This window comes from Podarcis pityusensis, assembly GCF_964106645.2.
Source record: "Podarcis pityusensis genome assembly, chromosome: 1".
Taxonomy (NCBI): domain Eukaryota; kingdom Metazoa; phylum Chordata; class Lepidosauria; order Squamata; family Lacertidae; genus Podarcis; species Podarcis pityusensis.
This window is the reverse complement of record NC_138028.1, coordinates 50,484,176-50,508,314: the sequence shown is the minus strand read 5'-3', so window position 1 is coordinate 50,508,314 and position 24,139 is coordinate 50,484,176. Positions and strand designations below refer to the sequence as shown.

Genomic DNA, 24,139 nt, shown 5'->3' with positions numbered 1-24,139 from the left:
CCATCTGATTTGAAAATGCAAGCCCCAGTTAAGCTGAGGTGTGTGCAGTTCAGGCCCCCATTATGCACAGATGACAGCTTCCTTCTGTAAGGAATTAGCTCTCCATTGTGTGGCTGAGGTTATTCAGTCATGTAACATCATTACTTGGACAGAACTGGTGTCCGGATTTGTTGCAGGGCCTAATCCAGGGGTCAGCAAGCTTTTTCAGCTGTGGGCCGGTCCACCATCCCTCAGACCATGTGGGGGGACGGACTATATTTGTGTGGGGGGGGGGGAATGAATGAATTCCTATGCCCCACAAATAACCCAGAGATGCATTTTAAATAAAAGCACACATTCTACTCAAGTAAAAACACGCTGATTCCCAGACCGTCTGCGGGCCGGATTGAGAAGGCGATTGGGCCGCATCCGGCCCCCAGGCCTTAGTTTGCCTACCCCTGGCCTAATCTCTAGGGTTAGGCCTCTTGTTTTAAGTAGCCTGTGGTTGTGGGCAAGAAGTCAGTTTAGATTGCCTATAAACAGGGGCAAGCCAAGGCCTGCATGGGAGAAATATCATTATCCAGGTTGGGCTACTGATAATTGATAATATGCCAGAGCAGTTTTATCTGAGAGGTGACAACAAAATGTGTTCCATCAGTTCCAGTTCTGGACCTGTCCAGTCATAGGCAAAACCTTATTGATCTGTTTCCTCAGTTCATTTGGTGTATATTGTAGTTATACAATGCCCAAGATTTTTCTTTCCTAGGGACTGGAACAAATGTGTTTATATACTCCTTGGCTATAGATGATGAATCATTTGGTTTGCTTTGAGAGGTAGCTCAAGGAAAAACAGGTAGACGTGTGCAGCAATCAGGTGGTTTCCAATACAGTGGTTACCTTGGTTCTTGAATTTCATCCGTTCCAAAATGTTTGAAAACAAAGGCGTGGCTTCTGATTGGTGCAGGTGCCCCGGAAACAATAGCCAACAGTCACATCAGACATTTGGCTTCTGAAAAACGTTCGAAAACAGCAACACTTACTTCTGGGTTTTCAGCGTTTGGGAACCAATGTGTTTGAGTACCAAGGCATTTGGGGATTAAGGTAGCACTGTATAAGATGGTGTTTGGATTTGATATCCCGCCTTTCACTCCCATTGAGGAGTCTCAAAGCGGCTAACGTTCTCCTTTCCCTTCCTCCCCCACAACAAACAAACTGTGAGGTGAGTGGGGCTGAGAGACTTCAAAGAAGTGTGACTGGCCCAAAGTCACCCAGCAGCTGCATGTGGAGGAGCGGAGACGCGAACCCGGTTCCCCAGATTACGAGACTACCGCTCTTAACCACTACACCACACTGGCTCTCACCACACTGTTTGCATGACCATTGCATGATTGCATGGTGGTGTTCAGCCAATCCTGATGAGCAAGTGACCTATCGCTTTGCCTCTGTAGTGTCCAGAAGGTGATGGGCCAGCTGTGTGGAATGGCCCAGGCTCAGGCACTGGAGATTGATCCATTAGGGCAAATGGGGCACTGCTCCACCAATCTGACAGTGCTGTCTGCCAGACTCCACTTGGCTGCCTCCTGGAAGTGTCATTGCTTGTCAGATTCCTCCTCCTTACTCTCAATGTCAATCTAGAAGAACTCAGCAGGGAGAAGGATGGGCAAAACACTGGAATGAGTTGGCTCTGTGTGTCATTGGCTATGACTCTTAACTACTTATGGCTTCTCTGCCTTCCACCCTGTTAGTTTAAGTGGGTGCCAGTCGCCGGTTGATGGTCAGATGGAAGTTGCTGAAATCCTGGTAGAATTTTTCACTTGAGTTCAGTGGATCATACTTGCAGGAAAGTGGGAACAGCCTGAAAAGAGCAGAACCATAATCCTTAAGTTCAGCTACTATGAAGGAAGGTTGCAGCATTTGAGACTGTTTAGTTTAGATAAAAGATGAGTATGAGGTAACATGATAGAAGTCTATAAAATTATGCATGGCATGGAGAAAATGAAGAGATAATAAAAGTTTTTCTCCCTCTCTCGTAACACTAGGACTTATGGATATCCCATGAAGCTGAATGGTGGAAGATTCAGGACAGATAAAGTACTTCTTTATGCAGCACATAGTTAAACTATGGAACTCACTCCCACAGCAAGCAGTGATGGCTGCCAGCCTACAAGGCTTTAAAAGACGGTAAGACAAATTCATGGAGTATAGGCTTCAGAAGCAATGCTTCTGAAAATCAGTTGCTGGAAACCACAGGAGAGGAGAGTGCTTTTGTTCTCGAACCCTGCTTATGTGTTTTCACAGGCATCTGGTTGACCAATGTGAGAACAGGATCCTGGACACGGTAGACCATGGGCCAGATCCAGCAGGCTCTTCTTATGTTCTTGTGTTTAATGTATTTCCAATACAGAAAGTGCTCAGTTATGCCTGGATATATATGCTTAACAAAAGCACTTTCCTTTTTATGCCATAACTTGATTTTTCCTAGGGCCTTGATGAGGATGGTGTTAAAGGACTTCTGAGCCTTTGTGTGTCATATTGATTGGCTCTTCCTTTATCTACATGCTTATTGAACAAAGACCTAAGAGGTGTGTTTGACTCTCTCTCTCTCTCTCTCTCTCTCTCACACACACACACACACACACACACACACAATCTGTTGGCTCTAGCCTAACTCAATGTTTATCTATGATTTGAGCCAACTTGTCCTTTTAGCCACTACTAAGGTTGCCTGGCACTGAAGGCAGTGACCTCAAGATCACCTGTGGATCTTTTAAAAATATTGGAATCCTTTATTTTCAGTCCAGAATGTAACAGATGGGAAAGTTTAGATAACAATATTTCACACACAGTGTTAAGCAACTGTTTATTTTAAGTCATGGAGTTAACCAGAAGTTAACCCACAAACAATCAAACAAACCGTGGCAAGTACTGTAAATATCTTCTGCTAACATCTAGTTTGTAGAAATTTGATAGATTCATCACCCCCAGGAAGGTAGTTCAGGCATGGCCACCTTGGCCAGTTTAGGGATCTTGAGGTATTTCAGTGTCCTGATAAAGAGAGGCCCAGCACCAAAGTGTCCTATCCTAAGCTGCAAGTGGCTAGGTTCTTACAATGGCCAGGTTATTTATGTTCACCAGCCTTATATACCCCACCCGGTTCTGTTCTCCAGTCAGTATAGTGCATGTGTAATGAACACCACCCCACTTTCAAATAACATCTGTGTGGCTGGAGCTAGATGAATTGCATCTGGGTGGATTATTTGCCTAACAGGACGTTTGCGTGTGGTTCTCTGGTGTAAGCACTGACCCAGGTCAGTGTGAGGGTTAACCAGACCATGTAATCAGGAACAGAAATCCAGACCACAAAAGGAAAATGATACAACCAAACTTCACAGTGCAATCACTACAAGTAGGTCTCAGTACGATTACTTTGCTCCCAAGGCTATCAACCGTAACAACCTAGCCCACAACAGGGAACAGTTACTGAATGATGATGGCTCCTCTCCCCAAGCAGCCTAATGTGCAACTTCAGGAGTGATGGCCAGTCCTTTGCTCCTCAGGTGGAAATGGGACCCTGATCTCCTGTGGTCAACCAACCAATGGAATAAATAAGACTGATTTTAGCAACTGCCGTCCAAGAAATCTTGTCTGGAGCTGTGTTGGATGGCTCGTCCTTCCCTTCCTTTTTGTCTCTCTCCAATTTATGCTCTCTTGTCCCTTTGCATCCATGTTCTTCTCCCTTTTAAACTGTCTACTGTTCTATGGTTCAGTGCCATATTGGTACACAAGGTGTATGGCACTTGCAAAGATGCCCTGTCTATACGAAAATTATAAACTCCCCAAAACATGGAAGAAATCTCATTATGCTCATTTGAATCATCAGTTTACTGGAACCTCAAGCCATTTCTGGACAGTGTTTCCCCTCTTCATTCTCATCTCTTATATATATATACCGCACAGCCTCTTTTTGTTTCCAGTTCTTCCTCCAATGTTGGCACAGCTATTGAATTTGTTACTGTATGTTCAAGGTAATTCTGATCCATCAGCATCTGGTATGCTCTGCACTTTGGGGCAAATAAGGAACAGGGCACTACCATCCAGCATCATGCATCAGATGAACAAGGATGCTATTTTTTACTTATTTTTTTGCTTTTCCTATAAACATAAACATATTGTTGCACGCTGCCCCAATCTCCAAATCCACACAGATTTTATTTATTTCATAAACTTTATATACTGCTTAATTGTCAAGAAAACCCAACAACCTCCAAGTGGCTTACAAAAGCTGAAACAATAAAATTTAAAATACACAACCGTACTTTAAAACATACAAAGTTAAAATACTAAAACAGATTAAAATTACCGCAACTTTCTAAGCATCTGGGTAGGCTTGTCTAAGCAAGAATGTTTTTAGCAGGATCAAAAAAAAAAAAAAGAGTACAGTGAAGGCACCTGCTTGATCTCAATAAGCAGGGAGTTCCAAAGTGCAGATGCTGGCACACCCAACAATCGAGTTCCTACAAATGTGGCACCTGCAGTAGTGTCAACTGAATTCTGCCAACCAAAGTAGTTGAGTGGGCACATGAGGGGTAAGGTAAACTCGTCCCAAGCAATCACTTTCCTCCTGCCAGACTTTCACTGGCTTCCCATCTCTTTACTGTATGCATCAGTCTTAGGGTTCCCCAGCCTTGGCATCAAATAGGAATTCATTTCCTACAAGTTGTGTGGAGTTTGCATTGGAATAATTGCTGGCATTCTGAATGCAGTTTGAGGATTATAGTACAAAGATCCTGGTTACTTTTGAAAAGGAGGATGGTAAACAAAAATGAGGAGAAGCAAGGCTTTTTTAAAAAACACCCTGCACATTAAATTGTGCGGGGTTGAAACAGCATATTTAGGACAAGAATTTTTATACTCTAAACTTCTAGAGCTCTATGTGCATATCCGTTGCATTTTTAAATTTGTGGATTGTCTGATCTAAGCGAAGAGGTGGTGTCATTTTTGCTTTGTTCTATACAGAGCATATCAATGTGCTGGTAAATAATAAATATGGTCTCAAGTCACACCGTTTAGATTTGTATTTGATCTCTCTCACCAAAGTTGAGAACTCATTATTAATGAAAAAATATTTCACTGTCATTGACATTTTGTGGTATTTGTGAGATTTTAAAGATTTGAAAAGTTTGTTGGGCTTGGCTTTGTTTGGTCAGTTTTAAGGCATCCTATGTTTCCCATATTTTATTTATTTATTTTTAAAGTATATATATTGTTATAGATACTGGGTGTCAGAGTTTGTGGGTGCAAGTCATCCATAATTTTTAGATTTAGCAAAAGTTAGAATTAATCAAGGTTTGTCTAAACATGGAAACCCCTGGATTTGGCTTATTGGTAGAGCTAGTTGAGTGTGGGCCATTGGAGGATCCAAGGCGGATGGTGGCCCGTCATTAACCCATCAAGGAAGCCATTAAGAGGGTGGAGAGGTACCAGAAAAGGAGGCATGGGGGCCTTCCTCCAGCTGTGTGTGTGTGGGCAGAGACAAGAAAGGTTTAGGATTTCAGGTCTGGATGATGTAGGCTGGGGGGGGGGAATAGTTTCACTGGGTTAGCAGCAACAAGGAGGGGGTAGAACACAACATGGGTAGTCTTTGCTGTGCCTCATTTCCAAAAGGAGACACAGACCCTGGGTAAGCACTTGGACCCCTGGAATCTCACACCGCTCTGAGATTGGGGTGGCGTGTAGCACTATTTTATTGTAAATATCACAGAGAGAGAAAAAGAAAGAAACAAGTGTCAGCTCATATTAAGAACAAAAGTTATTCATAAATCCTAATTTCAACATATATATTAATATAAACAGTCTCTATGTCCAAATAAATATCCAAACAAGACTGATGATTATAAGATACATGTTCAAATGTAGGAAGGGCAGTAAGGATTACAGATGGTAGGTATTTATCCTTCCAACCGTGAAGTACAAGGGCTGATCCGCACCTTTGTTTGCCCTGTCACTCACGCTCCCCCCCCCCCCCGGAAAACCCAAGGTTTACTGCTAAATCGGAACAAATTGGGTTTTTCACATATTGCTGTTTGTTCCAACTTAATGGTAAAGAGAGGGTTTTCCAGGGGAAAGCAGTGGGGGAAAGCAGTGGGGAAAGACAAAACCACTCTGACCCATGCCTTGACCTAGGGCAAGTAGAAAACCACTTGAACCCATGCTTTCTAGACACAGGATGAAGAGCCCTCAGTCTCTTTGCAAGTATAAGGACTCCCAGGTTCTATTTCTTGGATGTAGTTAAAACTATACATTAAAGGTAAAGGGACCCCTGACCATTAGGTCCAGTCGGGACCGACTCTGGGGTTGCGGCGCTCATCTCGCTTTATTGGCCGAGGGAGCCGGCGTACATGTGGCCAGCATGACTAAGCTGCTTCTGGCGAATCAGAGCAGCACACGGAAACGCCGTTTACCTTCCCGCCGGAGCGGTACCTATTTATCTACCGTACTTTGACGTGCTTTCGAACTGCTAGGTTGGCAGGAGCAGGGACCAAGCAATGGCAGCTCACCCCGTCGCGGGGATTCGAACTGCCAACCTTCTGATCAGCAAGTCCTAGGCTCTGTGGTTTAACCCACAGCGCCACCCGCGTCCCTTAAAACTATACATTACAAAGTTTAAATACAGAAATCATAAAAACCGAAAGACTTTCTTTTATGTCTGGTGGTGTTGGGTGGAGGAATCCAGAAAGCCTCTCATTGCTTATCATCATATGGAGACCCATTTTTTAAAAGTCCTCAGGTTGGTTTAAATTTTATTTGTTTTCCTCTCCTGTGTAACTGAATCATCTGCTTCTCACCTTCTCTCCCCTAGCCGTGGTTAATGCTCTAAAACCTCCAGGCCTTTCCATTTTGTCCAGATAACACTATAACCTTGTTGAAGATGTCTGCAGCTGCAAATCAGCCTACAAGGGAAAGGGAAAACAAACACCTTTCTTTAACTACTCTCAATAATAGATATGACATAAGAGATCACTTACATTTTAAAAGGACAAAAACCATAGAATTGACATTTTTGTATTAGCCCAAGCACTGCTGTCAAAGTGGTTTTTTGGAGCATATGAAACAGAGATTTTGGAAGTTATTAGGTGTTTAGAGAAAAGGAGGTCCTTCTCCCCTGAAATATACTCAGAGTCGCAAAGTGATTTCATGCTCTTTATTCAGCTCATAGTGGTGAGGAGGAATGAATAATGTCCCCTCACAGTATCTGCTTTATATACATTATTTACATAATGGGCTGCACATGATTGGCTAATTCTGGAATTCTACTGTAAGCCAATCAGGTTGTGGATTCACTTCTATCTGGAGCAGGATTGGGTGGTTCCTGCCAACCAATCATACTGCTGCATTGTTCTAGGACCAATCAGACTGCTGCATTCTGAATCCTATTGTTCTAGGACCAATCAGACTGCTGCCTTTTGGATCCTATTGTTCTAGGACCAATCAGACTGCTACAGTTTGGATCCTATTCAACTCAGTACATAACACCCCTCCCCTCTAAGTTCCAGTCCTGCCCGGGAGGTCGCATTCATAGTCCTCAAGGTATGCCGGCGGCCTACGTGTGCGTTGTGGCCTGGGGTGTTCCCTGGTCCGGGCTCCGGGTTCTGGCTCGTGTTCCAAGGATGCTGGCTGTGATGCGGCTGTTTGGTCTGGTGCAACCGGCTCGCTCAGTCGTGGTTCTGGTTCCGGTGTCCTTTCGGCCTCACGGGTCCTCTCTGTATTTACTGATTCTGCCTCTCCTGCTGGCCCCTCCTGCTCTATGGGCCTCACTGCCCCGCTGTTCCCTTGGGACTCCTCTGACCTGTCCTCCTCCTGGTTTTCTCCCGGGAATCGTCGCCGTATCTGGTCGCAGTGGCGGCGCCAGCATTGCCCCCCATCCGTTAGCACCTCGTACGACACGGGGCCAGTGACCCTGGTGATTGTGGCGGGTACCCATGCTGGGCCTGCCCCAAAATTCTTTGCGTACACTGGGTCCTGGGCCTCGAAGGTCCGGGGGTTCCTGCCTTCCCCCACCACTACCTCATCCTGAGCTCTATCGGGGTGAAGGCGGTCCAATTCCTCGTCTATACGGGGTTTCAAGGCGAACGGGACCCGGCGGGCCTTGAGCCTGACCGGTCGTACTGCGGGGTCAAGCTGTAGCGCAATGGGGGGGCCCGTATACTGTCCCAATTTCCCATCGAAAACCCCTGGAAATTCCTTGCATATGGCGTCCACGTCCACTTGTAAGCTAGTGTGGTTCACCCCGGTGACAGCTAGCCCCAGTGGTCCAAACCATGCCAATCCCAGTAAGCTAATGTAGGGGCCCTTGACCACAAGCAAGTCCAGTTGCCGCGTCCGCCCTCGGTATTGCACCCTGAAGGTCCCCACCCCCATTGTGGGGACCTTACGTTTCTGGAAGTCCCGGAGGGTGAATGGGGCCGGCCTGAGTTTGGGACCCCCAGTGGGACACAGTTTCCTTAAGGTCCTTGCCGAGATTATGGATAGAGTTGAACCCGTGTCAAGCTCCATGCGGCATGGGGCCCCCTCTATCTGTACCTCTACATAAATTTTCTCTACGTTGGGGTGGGGCAACTGGTATACCTGGAAGTCCGTGAGCTCCGTCGAGTTGCCTTGGTGCGTTGGGCCCCGGGACCTGGGGCTCTTGGATTGGTCATCTGATGCCTGGTGTCGGGTGGGCCGAGCCCGACACACCCGGGCGATGTGTCCCGATTTTCTGCACTGCCTGCACTCTGCGTTGCGGAAACGGCAGGTCCTCCTCTCGTGACTCTCCCCGCAGCTTGCGCAGTTCCCTCCTTCTCGTCGAGGCAGCTGTGGTCTGTGCGCTGCTTGAGTGCGCTGCTGTACTCGGTGCACCTCCTCCCTGTCGGATCCTGAGTCGTCGGTGAGGTCTTCATGGTGGACCCTCGGTTGGGATGGCAGGCTCGGCCGTGCCTCTTGGGTCGACCTCTCGGCAGCTTCTGTTGCCAGGGCCTCCTCCAGAGCGACCTGGAACGTTAGGTCCTTCTTAGCGTAGAGGCGTCGTTGCAGCTTCTCATCCTTCAGGCCACCGACGAGGCGGTCACGAAGCATGTTCTCCAGCTCTGAGAAGTTGCAGAACCGGGCGGCTTGGCGGAGAGAGGTCACAAACCCAGTTATGGTTTCCCCAGGGGCTTGCCGCTTTGCGTAGAAGGCATTTCGACGAGCCACCACTGAGGGCTGCGGCGAAAAGTGCCCCTTCAGCTGTTCCATTATTGTTTTGTATGGAACAGTAGCGACGTCTTCAGGCGCAAGGAGAGCCCGGGCGATTTCAAACGTCTCCTCTCCGCAGACGCTGAAGAATATCGCCCTCTTCTTGGCGTCTTCTTCGTCGGTGACCCCTTTGGCTTCTAGGAGGAAGGTGAAACGGGAGGCGTACGCTTCCCAGTCTCCAGATGCTGGGTTGAATGGCGAGAAGCTGCTGTTGGCTGCCATTCTGAGTTCCTTGTGCCCCGGAGCTGAAGCCTGGATACACGGTGCGAGGCAGCGGTGCGGCAGTTGGCGGTGCTGCGGTGCTGTGTGTGGCAGTCAGCTCAGCGGGATCCCACCTTCGTCGCCAGTGAAATATACTCAGAGTCGCAAAGTGATTTCATGCTCTTTATTCAGCTCATAGTGGTGAGGAGGAATGAATAATGTCCCCTCACAGTATCTGCTTTATATACATTATTTACACAATGGGCTGCACATGATTGGCTAATTCTGGAATTCTACTGTAAGCCAATCAGGTTGTGGATTCACTTCTATCTGGAGCAGGATTGGGTGGTTCCTGCCAACCAATCATACTGCTGCATTGTTCTAGGACCAATCAGACTGCTGCATTCTGAATCCTATTGTTCTAGGACCAATCAGACTGCTGCCTTTTGGATCCTATTGTTCTAGGACCAATCAGACTGCTACAGTTTGGATCCTATTCAACTCAGTACATAACATCCCCCTTCCTTGGTACCCTTCCCATCTTGCCACATCTTACTTTTACTGATCCTCTCTGATCTGTCATGTTTCCCATACCTTCTTTATCTCTCTTCAGTGTTTTTCTCTGAAGACACATCACAGACACACAGCACAATTTAGGACGTAATTAATTTTTTAAGACTCTGCGGGCTGCATATTGAAAACTTGCTTCTGTTTGAAAACTGTTCTTTTGGGAACCATGAGTACTGCCCAAGAGGATGGAGCACATTCTCCCCAGTTTCTTTTTTCACATTGCACACAGAAACATCCATATCCACACATCTGGACAAGAGGAGAGAGAGAGACAGTGCTGAGTTACAGGGACAATTACTCCGCATACTGGAATGAGGGATGAGATGTACAGGCTTTCCTCGGTTGCCCCCCCAGGATGAGCTAAGTCTTGGCTGTCAGTTACATTTCCTATGCCAGGATTTCCAAGCAATATTTATTTTGATCGGGCATTTTAAAACCCGCCCCCGCCCCCCTCTGGCATGAGACTAAGCCTGCCAGAAATGGCTGTTTTTCTTCTCCGCATCATTAGGGAGGCAGCATTCCAGCAGTGAAGGGTCACTCACTTGGTACTTAAGTACTTTTAAAGATGTTTCCTTTTCCTTACTGAACAGATAATTTGAACAGAAACTGTCAAGAGACTTTCCTTCAGTTTCTTCCTCCCCAAATCCACTTCTCCCTTTGTCATAGCTTGAACTCATCATGGCCAAAAGATGACCTCCCCTGAGCTTAATGTGATCAGCAGCCATGACAAGATGGCTCTGAGAATGCAGCCTTGTAAGAATTGCAGGGCTCAGGATACAGATTCCTTGTGTTCTGAATGCAGCCCAAAGATTTTGAACTCTAGATGACAAAGAAAAACATTTTTGTTTGCTTTAAATATATTAGCTCCGGAGGGACTACAATAGATGAAGTGATTTGGTGAGATTGACAGAAATTTCTAAACCTTTTTTTTTTTTTAATTGAGACTGTTTGCACTATAGAATTAGTTTGTGCTCAAGATTGGTATTTGCTTGGTGCTAACTGGTGCCCCCCTCAGTATATATGCCCAAACTTTCTTCAGCTTCCAAGCTTGAGTTTGAAAGGACTCTATCATGTGACAAAGTGCAGACCTAAGTCTTAGTTTACAGCAGTCCAGCTCTTCACAGTATTACAAACACTAAGGCTGTGTTCACACCCCTGTTTAGTGTGCACTCTTTTGGTTTCCTGTTTTTAAATCTGTGTTTGCTTGATGTTATCCAAAACACATATGTGTACTGTAAAATGCTGCTATTTGGTGTGCTGTTTCTCAAACCAGCTTCACACTTGGAACTCTTAAGCCATTTGTTTCTAGCCAAGGTGTGAACATCTTTGCATTGGGTAAAAACAAGTACTCTCACAATGTTCCCTGGTGTGAACCCTTTGAAGCTGTGCTGTGAACAGCTGAGGGGAAAGTGCAGGGAACAGTTTCACTGTGTTCTAAAGCAGTAATGTGAGCACACCCTAGGTGTGAAGCTTTTCCTCCAAAATAGGTTGCACTGGCTTTGTTTGCCATGTGCCACAAAACACTAAGCCATGGATTGTTGTAACCATGGCTTGCTCAACAAACCACGAGTTATTTGACAGACAAACAAACAAGGAGTGGATTGTTTCTCCAAAACTTTCATTCTTTTCCAGCAGTTCTTGCATTGTGCTTTTATATATTGATGAGGGTCTGATGTGGCCACATAAACCACGGTTAAGCCAGACCAGCGGATATAATACCAAACCATGGTTAAAACAAACCATGGCTTCACATTGTGGTTTGCTATAAGGAAACAAACCATGGTTTGTCTGCTGGACTGGCTTTAGATGATCAAACAAACTAGAGTTAGGTTAAAACAAACAATGGATTATGTGTGAACCAGCAGGGCTGTCTCACAGGTAAGTTTACAAAGGCTTGAACCATAGAATTACAAAAAAATCCTCATGTCTAATTCTCACTTCTAAGGGTGAAAATGTCTTCCTTGAGAATGTGTTCAGAAGCCTTCCTGTTCCGTTCTGAAGATGGAGATTCTCTAGTCTCCTTGAGCAGCATGTTCTCTTGCTGAACTGCTCGTATAATTTGGAAACTTTCCCTCATGTTTAACCTACCGTAGATTGGCCCTGTCAGTTAAAGCTTTCTTTTGCAACTTAATTTTATTAATATTTTCCAGGTACAACAACATGAACAAAGATATAAAAGACAGCTTTCAGAAAATAACAAGGAATCAAGATAATCTGGGTGTTCAAGTCATCCTGACCTGTCTTAGTATGTATAAATAACCTTTTAAGACATCCCTTACAGACAGACACCCTTTAAAATATTTAACAATGTTATGTTCACACCTTGATCTTATCTCTAGATTTGTTTGGTGAGGCATTTTTGTCTGTTTCGATCTCTTTCCTGACCTAGCTTGAACCCAGATATTTGTGTTTATTTTGATTGGGCCAGAATACAGAGTGTGTACCGGCCTCTGTCATCCATGGTGAGTCCAGATGTGTGTCCCTTCTAAATGGGCTGATTAATCCTGGGAGAAATGAAACAATTCCCTACTTTTTGCAGGATTCCCCCCCCCCCCGAAAAATCAAAGAGATTTATAGCTCAGATCCTGGTCTGTTACACACTATGTCTGGGACAAGTGAGGCTTCATAGCTGATCTGATTTTTTGATGTCTTAAAACAATTCATGTGATTTCTCCAGAGCAGCAGGATTATGTTTTCTTCACAAGTAGCATGGAACTAGCCCTGGTCCAGCATTCGTAACTTGATTATTGTTATGCTTAAGTGGTAAGAAAATAGTGATTAATTATGATGGGGGGGGGGGGACACTGTTTGCATAGGAATCCATGGCAGGGGTGGGGCAGTTGTCCCACAGATTGAACAGTCACTGCCCAGACTGAGCCATTATGGTGCCTGCCTGCATTTTGCTACAACTGCATTGTGGGAGGAGGTGGAGGTCAAGAGAAATCCGCCCTGTCCCAATTGGCAAATCGGGATGGGGGTGCAGAGCAAGCAGCTTGTACTATTTTTCTAATTGCCTAGTCCAAGGATTTAGGGTTGTCATATTTCAAAAAGTAAAAACCAGGACATGCCAAAAGTTGTTGAGCTCAAAATTGTTGGGCTGGACATCTATTCCACCTTTGAAATCCCAGTAATGTCCAGGAACATTCGGACGTATAGCAGTCCTAAAGGATTCCCAAAATGTGGCGTATGGACCACCAGTGGTCTATGAGCTTTGTGGTCTACAGCATGTCTGTAAATCTGTGTTTGAAGATGGGAGGTGAGACATCTGTCACATTAAATATTTATTCCTTCTTCTGTTTCTTCTGCTGTAGCTGACTGCATTACAATCTAACTTTCAAAGAATTCAAATAAATAAAAACACCATTAAAAATCTACTTCCACCTTTATCTATGCATCACATCCCACATGCTTGCTCCTGTCCTTGCAACAACAGCTTGTGGTTATATGTATTGACCAAGAGTCACTAAGGTTGCAGTGTGCGCTTCCTAGAATTTTCCTAGAGAACCGCAAAAGTAAAAAGTGGGCGTTGCAGGCCCAGTTTAGATCGCTGTGGTTAGCATGGGTAGAGCAAACATGAGTTGGAAGGTATGCCAAGGCGCAATTGGCTCAAGAGGCCAGAACCGTAATTATGGCTCTCCTTCTAGAATACTGTATCACTTACACAGAGCATGACGGAGCAAGGTCAAAAGGATATAATGCCCTTTGTTCCAGGATTTGTCACCCTAGGTGGCATCTGGGCATATTCACAGTACTCTTAGGTTGCTCCAAAGCAGGACCCTTTTAAGATGGAGGGGGTGAGCGGGGCAAGAGGCAAAAATGGGTGAAGCAAAGAATGCAAATTATACAATTACGCAGTACTGTAGGACATAACAGAGCTTCCACTATAACCTATAGCCCCATAACCAGTATTCTGTATATCTCAAGTGTAGGGTTGCACCCTAAATTTCCAATCCTATAAACAGAAACATGGGAATAAGCTGCATAGAACTCAGAGGGACTTACCGTACATTGTATAGGATTGTGCTGATGTGGGTGTCAAACCAGCATGCATTGAAGCTCACTGTAAAGATGATAAGGCAATATAAAATATGTGCAGCGAGCGCTTCAAATCTTCAATGAGTGCTTCATATATGTAAGTCATAATTTCATATAGCCTTTAAGAGAAAGTCTTCTTTGTGAAATCAAATTTGTCTTAACTGTAAGTTTAGCAAGGTGCTGTGCAGCTGAATTCTGGAGCACCAATGGAAAAATGGTATGCTACTATTGTTACACGATTGGAGTGAATAATGGTGAGTTCCTTCCTGGCCTGTGATTCTGAATCTGTGATTCAAATCTAGAAGAAGAAACCTGTTGAACAACTTGGACCAGTTCCTCGCCTTAGCCGCTCAGCTAAGTGTCTGTCACCAGCATCTTAAAGAGTGAGCCCTGTTGCCATAGAGACAAATAGATGGAATTCCCACAGCACCATCCTGGATGCCATGGTATCCTAGGAATGGCAAGGATAGGCCAAGTGGGGCTGTGTGTTCCTGCATTTGGCTAGGCTGGAAGAGAGGCTTGACTCAGCTGCGCTGAACTCAAAGTTATGCCCTTGTGGGAAGCCCTATTAACCTAATGAGGAGACAAGATCCGTTGGCGTGTTAATGCTGTGAACCCTTCCATCCTAGGTTGTATATGTGTGTATATTAAGCCATATGTCATAATGGTACCACGGTCCCCATTAGCAAGGGAACCAAATTCTAGATATATGCAGGCATCCCTGAAGACTCTCACCACTTGGAGTGTGTGCAAAACACTTCTAGTCTTCATAGTTTCAGAGAAGGATTTTGAAAATGTTGTTTTGGGTCATCTGAAAAGCATAGTCACATCTGGGGAGGGGAAGTATTCCTAAATATTTATTACAATTTCTATGGCTATTTGTGGTGTTGAAAAATATTTGGCATTTGCTATAGTACAGACTTTGAAAACTGCTTCTTCCAGCACAGTTATGTAGCTACTATAGCAATAATTGCCAGAGACCTAGGCAAATCAAATGTTTTAATCTGACTGAAGGTGGTGTGAGCCAGATGAAAATGTTCCAGTGACTGAGCCTTTTTGAAACAAGACGTTTCCCTTGGAATGGTTACATGATGTTAATTCGTAGTTATTATTCTCTATGTGTCATTCACCCTACTGCTGTGGATGAGGAACTGGTGTTTAAGGAACTTCAGTTAATGAGTAAAAAGAGTTTCCTGCTTAGGTTTGGTTGTGCCAAAAAGCAAGGCACAAAACAGAAAAAGAAAAAGGAATGCATTCACGGGCCAAATATCTCTTAGAGCTAAGATTGTGACTTAACAGAAGAAACAGTGTAAAAAAACCCACAACCCACAACAAGATGAAGATCAGGGTGTCTAAGCATATGTTCTTCTTGGTATGCAGTCTTTATTATGTCGTATTTGAGCAAATTCCAGACATATCCCTGCATTGCCACTCTGCACAGCCTTCTGCACGTCTGGCCATTAACCACCATTCTACTCAGTGAAGCACCCCCCTTGCTCTTTCAGTGAGACCTAAGGAATGGCATGGGAAATGCTCACATTACACTGGAGTTTTGTGCAGCAAATACATAAAGTGGAGAAATCATCCAGGCTTATGGTTTCCATAAGCATGTACAGTGGTACCTTGGTTCTCGAACTTAATCCGTTCTCGGAGTCCGTTCGACTCCCGAAACAGTTCGAAAACCAAGGTGCAGCTTCCAATTGCTTGCAGGAGCTTCCTGCACTCAAACGGAAGCCACATCGGACGTTCAGCTTCCAAAAAATGTTCGCAAACTGGAACACTTACTTCTGGGTTTGCGGTGTTCGGGAGCCAAAGCGTACGAATACCAAAGTGTTCAAGATCCAAGGTACGACTGTAGAGAGGTGTTTAAAGATAAATGTATACAACACTTTTTCCCCCAAGGGGTGCTCAAGGGTACACAGTACCAGCACCTCTTTTGTTGTTGTTAAAAAGTGTGGCGCTTACTGTAACAACTTCATGGTGAGTACTGGCACCTATTTTTCTAGAAAAAAAGCACTGCATGTATATCTTTATTTATTAAATTTATATACTGCCCTTCATCCGAAGATCTCAGGGTGGTTCACAGTATAAAAATACAGGATAAAAGTGCAAATAAATAATTAGAACAAAACTAAACAAAACCAATCACCACCCACTCCCACAAACAGGTTTAAAAGGCTGTACAATATTAATCAGCCAAAGGCCTGGTTGAAGAGGAATATTTTTGCCTGCAGCCTAAAGGTATGTAATAAAGATGCTAGACGATCCCACATTTTCTGCAGGAAACAGTAGTGTAACCCTGGTGTTTCTCACCGAAAGCCTAACAAAAAGTGTTGCCCATTCTTTTGGGTAAATATAGTTAGGAATTGCCTAGTATATGCTAAGTGTTTTACTGTCTTTGCCATCACATCAGTCCTGTGATTGATTTCCTATATACTAAGAGTGAACTAATTATCCATTTGTGAATTAGCACAACTCTGATGTCATGTAATGTGATTTGGCTCTCTCTTTTTTTTTTTTAATAATTTTTATTAACAGGCCAATCACATCACATTATCCAAATCACATTAGTTCCAAATTATACAGCCAAATTTTAAATTTTGTTGGGGGTACCCATACATCAAGCTCCGAATGAGTCCAAAACTCCGAACGAGTCCAAACATCACTTATATTACTGCTTTAATTAAACAGTTCTATCCAGTTCAATCCAGATAGTCCTTTATTACTTTCTTCATCTTCTTGTTGTTATTGTATATTCCTTTCTTTGCGATGTCTGATAATTTTCACAAGCAGATTGAAAACAGGCATCCTCTGTGTGGGTTTTGTACTCTCCAAAGATCATATCACTCAGGGACAGCCTCTGTTCAACGCTTCCATAAAAAAACTGAATCTTCAGTCTGTCCTTTACTTTTCTCAGGCTTGCCAAATAAATCAGGAGGCTCTGTCAGGTCAAGATTGTGTTCCAACATTCCTTCTCTTTCCAATGGTCCTGATTCTCCTCCCCCTGTCCTTCTTTCTCCGGCAAGCCTGTCTTGGCGAGACGCCATTTTTTAACTGAGTCATAAAAATTTTCCTCTTTCTCACTGTTCACCAATCCTCTCTCCTGTTATAATCCATCCCACACAGTTCTTGAATTCCTGCTGGTGATTAGTAAAAACGCAACGATCCTATTTCTCTCTGGGGTGAAGTGTTATTAATATCACATCGTGCAAAGAAAAAAAGTTTTTTCCTCCACCCCCCCTTCATTCCAAACATACAGTCTCTTAATGGTGATTCATCAGAAGATTTACTTGTCCGTCCATCACTTCCGGTCACAGAGATCCATTAATCAGCAGTCTTATCTCTCAAACGTTACTTGATGTATGTGCTTCAGCTTCATTCCAATCGTATGTTTCCAATTATAATTCCGAGCTGAAGCTAACCAGCGCGCGCTGATTGGAATCGGCGTCAGGAAGATCTGACTTCATCAAGGGCTCGTGCCAAGTGTTCGGCACCCCCATCTCTCGGATCAGGGGGTGCATTGTGAACACCGCTGGCAAGGCAGCCCCCTCACCTCCTGGGGGGGGGGGTAGGAAGACTGCATACTTCCCATAGCAGCCCCTTAATTACCTCGTATGGGTCAGAGAGATGTTATTGTCGGCCATCTTCCAACGTGCCACCTGGTGGCCCCTGTGAATTGGCTCTCAGATGCAAATCAGTGTCTTGATTGGGATTGATTTTTTTTCTCAGTGTAAGAAATAGACTTACTGTAGGGTTACCAGACGTCCTCGATTCCTGGGGACAGCCCCCGGATTTGCAGATCTGTCCCCGGAATGTCCCCAGATTTGCAAATCTGTCCCTGGGAAATGTAGTGGAGCCAGCCTGGTAGCGCAGTTGGCTCTGGCTGGCTTCAGGAGCTGCTTGATGCTTGCTACCGTGGCACCCGCCATTTTTCCTTGCCAGAAGTCCCCATATGATGTGTTGCGCACAAGACACATCATATGGGGACTTCCAGGAGGCAAACTGGTGGGCGCCACGGCAGCGAGCAGCAAGCGGCTCCTGAAGCCAGCCAGAGCCAACTGCGCTACCAAGCTGGCTCTGGACTACTGACTGCCACTGCCACCACCACTGCTGAAGGGGAACCGGGGACGTCCGGCGGTATAGCTCTCCTGCCCCCTTCCCCCTTTATATTGACTGGGGGGGGGGAGAGCCCCCAGATTCATTGAAAAAAATCTGGTAACCGTACTGAAAACACACAATTATAATAAAAGCCATTATGTACTTATCAGAGTTTAGCTTTTTAAACTCTCCTCACTTGCCGAAGAGCAGGTGATCTCTGTAGCGGATCTTGTAATAAGCAGCTTCAAGCTGGGGCAGGCCAATGGGCAAGTGACAAAGCAGAATAAAGTGTGTGAAGGGCTCAAGACGCAACATCTTGTTTTTATTTGGTTCTCTTTTGAGTCATTAACAGTCAGGCACCAGTAGTGCTCAAACTTATCATTATTACAACCACAAATGGGCTTTGTGTGTGAAAGGAAGATTTCATCCTTTTAGCTGGTCTTAAGAGAGAGTAAACCCTCACAGAAGCAACAAAATATATTTTGGGCAAAAAGATTTAGAGAAAAGAAGGACCACAGAAATACCCACAGAAATTCCAAACGTAGCTTTTAAACCTACATGCAAAACAGCATGTATAAGTGAGTGGTCCATATAATGGCAGATGAAATAGCAATATCTTGAAAAGAGCAAACTAATTAACTGTTACTAAGCCTAAGCACATGTAACTTTAACCATCACACAAAGCTTCCTTGTTTACTCCTGCCTCTGCTACCCTCCCCTTCCTCTGTTGTTCCCGTCTCTAATTTTGGATCGCAAATTCCTTGGGACAGAGACATGAAAAGCACCATACCCACAGACAGAGCTAAAAAACAGCAACAATAAATAGTCTAGAACTGTGCTCTGCTGTTTTCAGTAACAGAGCATGAAATCCACACCAGACTCTAACATCTTATCCTCTTTATTTGGTACTGGGAGCTGACCGTGCTGTGTGGAGTGACCGCCTTGGGTACTATTGTGTCATCTGTATGGGTAAAAGCCCCTGCAGGTGTAGTTCTGCTGTTCATGTAGTTTTAGAGAATTGGGCTCTGAAGGTAAGGAATTTAAAGTACTTTGAATCTTAGAGAGAACTGTGGAAACTACTGTACTTAAATTACTGATCAAGAAGTATTGCATATGATCAAATAGCTCCTCCAGGCACACATTTTTTAGCAAACCAAAACAGTTATCTCTTTTCAATTTATTGTATCAGTTGTAGCCATATAACAGAACCATTTATAGTATATTGTTTAAAGTACAGATCTGGGTGTCATTTTTTGGAAGAAATGTTTTGTTGTATTGAAACCGAGAGGTATAGAATAGAGGTGTGGAAGGGTAGTCGATTGTTTCAAAGCAATGCTAAACTAGTACATCAATGCAAATACCAGGGGGCAAATATACACACAACAGCAGGCAGTAACCTGTGTTGGCATTTGATAACTGGTTGCTCCAAGAAGTAGACAAGGGTAAACATGTTAGTAATGTCTCAATTAGGAAAGAAAATAAAGGCTTGAATACTTTCTAATATTTGCTATAAGACATTAGGGAGGGGCCTAGCTCAGTAGTAGAACCTCTGTTTTGCATGTCACAGGTCGAAATCCTGAGCATCCCTAGGTAGAGCTGGAGATTATTGGGAGGGGGCATGTTTCTAGAACTAAAGTGAAACTGTGAAGCTCCCTTGTTATTTCTGCTATTGCATGTTGTTTAAGTAATCTAGTTACTTGAACAACATGCACAGAGACTCTGTGCTGGTCAGCAGGTAATGTCTTTTTCCACCTGCCTTGCCCCCACCCTTCAACCTTCATAAGGGAGCTGTTTCCAGAGGAAGAACTGTGCGGGGAAAGAGACTGCCCTGAGGTGGTGGATGGTCTCACCTGTGCTGGCCCACCTCTAGCCTGAGGAACCTTCAGAAGGGAGTTGCCATGGGCATCATGTGTATTTTAATGAGCTGAAGACTGAAAGATTATGAGTCATGGGGGTGTGGAGAGTGCGTATGAAATTCAGTGCTTGCTTTATTTTTTGGTTACTATTTTGTTAATGTCAAATGGAATTATATTTTTATAAATGCTGTATTGATTTGTTAATCATATAATATGACGTGCTATGATTTTGATTGTTCCACTGTTCAATTAAAATTAAAAAAAATGTTTGACGGCTACTGCCGTCATTCCATCTACATTTCAAAAGAAGGGGTCTGGTGAAGTATTATCTAAAGCAGGTAGTTAACCCTGGATGCTTCTGCAGACGCCTTTATTAATAGCAATCACAAACAAACAACCCACCCCAACCCTGAAAGGCCACTTGATCGGGCACCTGGCTAAACAGTGGTGCGGGGGAGTGCGAAGAGGGGGGGTTTCCGGGCGCGGCCTCCCCGCTCCTGTTCCTCTTCCTCCAAGGGGGATCCTAGTTGCGAGGGAGCTTGTTTCTGGCCGGAGACAATTTTCCTGGCCGCAGCGTCTGGTGTCCTAGAGACCGGTGTGGGGGAAAAAGAAGGGAGGAGGTTTGACAGGATGCTGAACGCTGACCGCCTCTCCCCGTCGGGGCTCGAGTATCTGGGTGAGGCTCCGGCGGGCGCGGCACGCGGAGCAGGTGGCCTCCGCTGCGCCTTCCCTGCAGCAACCGAGGGAGGAAGGGAGGGAGCGGCGCGGCGCGGTCCAGGCAGGCGCTTCCCTGCACCCCTCCCTTCTGGAGGCTCTTCGGATTTCTGCCCGCCCCGTTTTTCTCCTAACTGGGGTGGGTGGGGCATTGGTCACCCCAAGACCCCCGAGCACAGGTTGGAAGGAAGACGGGGATGAATGGGGGGCCCGCCCCTCCTCCCGCTGCTCGGCGCGTCTTGGGTGGGGCAGGCGATTTAAAGTCTCCCTAGCGTTTCCTCCTTTATCTGAGGTGGATGGTTGCCAGTGGGGTTTCCAATCTTGCTTTCAGTGTTTTTCAACCTGCGTCCATTCATTCTTGAAAGCAAAAGCCGACGTAGCCAGCAACACAATGCTACTCGTCTTCCATTTCAAACACCTGCAAAAATCCTTTAGGCTTGTAATGCAAATACAGAAGGTGATTTTCATCTCCTTCTCCAGCCAGTTAATATTACCGGTGAATGGGTTGGCCGGTGGAAGCGCTGTAGACACGTTTCAGTATAACCTTGTCTAAAACGGGGGTGGGGGGCTGGAATGACAGAACGTTGTTCACAATGGGCCAGGAATGGCTCTCTATTAACCGCATTGGGGCATTTTTTTTCATCCCTTAGGAAAAGGGATGCCTTTGATCAGGGTGGAACGAAGCTAAACTAAGCAACCTCTTGCATCAAGTTAGGATTCTTTATAGTAAAAAAACAAACAAACCCCAAGAAGTGTTCTAGCACTTTTGAGATTATATAACAACAGTATTTACGTAGCACTTTCTGGGTGCTCCAAAGTGTTTCGCAATGTTTCACATATATTATCTCAGTAATCTTTGCAACAACTGTATTATGGTTATTATATTATTTTCTGGATGTGCTGCTGAGAGACAGTGACTTGCCTAAGACTAGTGAGTTTGTTGCTAAGGTAAGATTTGAACTTGGTTTAAATTTGTGTAGCACAATCTAAAGTAAGTACTGTTGTGTTCTATGGGGTTTGCTCCCAGATAAGTGTGCCTTACAGCACAGTCCTATGCATTGCTATTTTGAAGTGAACCCCACTGGATTCAACAAGGTTTATTCCGTATGTATATATATATCTTTAGATCACAGCTTCCACCTCCTCAGTCATTTGGCACACTTCTTCTGTCCTTGAAAGTGCGTGTGAAATGGGTAAGCAATGGAAGATAAAGTATTTGCAGTACAAAATATGCCTATGGATAGCAGAGATGTTATACACATGTAATCCTGTAATCTAAACTAGTGTTCAAATAAATTTTGGGAAATTGTCTTCCATGCTGAATAGGCTCTCTCATGACCTGGTGGCTACCAATGTCTGTCATGGCTGCTGTGTTTCTTTAGGAAACTGCATATGTTGTGTGATATACTTTTACCTGAGTTGCAGAATGCAACTTGAGTGAGCTAGGTGTTAGCGGCTACTGGAAGCATCACACCAAACAAAAGGATGAGATTAATGGAAGTAAGGGAAGAAGAGGAGACGTTTGGAAGGACTGATGTGGTCTACAGGCCTCCCACTGAGGGACTTAATCCTGCTGGAACATTGAGTTCAAATACTAAAAATTCTGTATTTGCATCGTCACCATCATTTTCCTGCTTCAAAATAGCATAGTTCCTCCTTTGATTATACCCAATCCCAACAATTAAAACTGGACTATAGTATACTGCAAAGAGGAAAGTGTGAGGTGTGTCTCTTAAACATCTCTTTGATCACAACTGGCATGTAGCCACCAATTATTTATTTATTTTTCTATATTCAAAGAACCCTTCCCACAATGGCTTCCCTGCCAAGGAACTCCTGCACATTGCAGAGGATTGAGCAGAATGATCAAAAAGGTATACTCCGCTCATGTACGGTTTTGGCCAGGTCTTTGCTGATCCTGCATGGAACTGAGAATGCTCTTAGGTTAGAACAAGCCCAATATTCCCCTGCGATTACAACCTGCAGGAGCAGATTGGCAATAGTGTGCAAGCTGTCTTCTAGGTAAAATTGTTTGTCCTTGCTGAACTTTTCAGCTCCTTAAGCTCCTTATCAGGAGATAACCCCTTGGTTTTCCAGCAACACAATTCAAAATCTACTCATTTAAGCAAATAAGTAACAGCCCCGTAAGGAAAAGCCTTTCTTTGAAGACACTGGATAAGCCAGTCTGTAGGACAGCATCATCCAGCTCTGTTATCTTCTTTAACTCAGTATAAAACTGGCTAATTTTATTAGTTGAATGCTCATTAGCTTGCTCCATCCAGTGGGGTTGGTCTTTGTTATGCCACATCTTATGTGTGGGAAACAAAGGCTCAAATGTTTTGATTTGGCCAACCAAGAACTCTGTTGAGTGGACATGCAATTGAAGCCAGTTCCCTTACCCCCTAGTATTTCAGAGCAAATTTCTCAGCCATCATATGATGATTCTGTGTGTTCAATTTTTTAAAAGAATGTACCCTTTTGTTTTATTTATAATGTGTATATACCACCCAATAAACAAAGCTTCTCTGAGCAGTTTACAAGTAAAAATTAAGACCAAAAGTATAAAACTATGACATAAAACACAAATGTAAAACTAAAAACAATAGGAGAATAAAACCAGGGTGAAAATAGTGTCAGAGGAAGGCTACAGTGCAAAAAAAGTATCTAAGAAACAATAATGATTACTTTTATTAAGATTGAAAAGCTTTAGAAAATAAAAAGGTGCTAAAAGGACCACAACTTGGGCACCAGGCAAGCCTCTCCACCACTGAAAATACAGCTTCTCTAGTAGTCGCCCACATCAAGGGTGGGTGATAGGATGCTGCCTTATATTAGGTCAGAACATTGGTCAATCAAGCTCAGTGTCAGCAAAACTATTAGCACTGGCTCTCCAGAGTTTCAGGCAGGGGACATTTCCAGCCCAACCTGGAGATGCTAGGGACTGAACACAAGACCTTTTGCAAATAAAGTGCATGTCCTACTACTGAGCTACTGGCCTTCCCCTCTTCATCTGGCCATGACACCTGGGAAGATGATCATCAAGGGACCCCTGACCATTAAGTCCAGTCGCGGACGAATCTGGGGTTGCGGCATGCATCTCGCTTTATTGGCTGAGGGAGCCGGCGTACAGCTTCCAGGTCATGTGGCCAGCATGACTAAGCCGCTTCTGGAGAACCAGATCTTAGGGTCTTGTTATGTGGGAGGAAACAATAATAATTTCATGTCATTATGTTGAAGTTCAGGCCTCCCAGCGATACAAATCTTGGCCTTTTGTCCCCTAAACTTGAATATCTGCTTTTAGTTCTCAATTATACATTTAAATCTAGGTCATAATCTAATGGATGGATTTGATCTACTTACCTCTTTAGCCCATTCATCCCTTTTACTTGTGCTCCTACATTTAAATTCATACT

At 44.4% G+C, this 24,139-nt stretch overlaps 1 protein-coding gene across 4 annotated transcripts in view; it reads left to right on the top strand.

The window, feature by feature from the left end:
- The window catches only part of CSTPP1 (centriolar satellite-associated tubulin polyglutamylase complex regulator 1), a gene marked incomplete at its 3' end in the record, with an annotated part of 139,550 nt that overhangs the window by 3,963 nt on the left and 111,448 nt on the right, over positions 1-24,139 (top strand). The window contains exons 2-3 of one of the 4 annotated variants that reach the window (XM_081021303.1): positions 2,019-2,160; positions 12,174-12,268. In XM_081021303.1, the coding sequence (XP_080877429.1) occupies positions 2,045-2,160; positions 12,174-12,268 (211 nt within the window). In that variant the 5' untranslated portion in view covers positions 2,019-2,044. Of the gene's footprint in view, positions 1-2,018; positions 2,161-12,173; positions 12,269-20,502; positions 20,722-24,139 lie in introns of those variants that run through there. The other 3 variants (XM_081021306.1, XM_081021305.1, XM_081021304.1) reach the window with 3 other exon arrangements.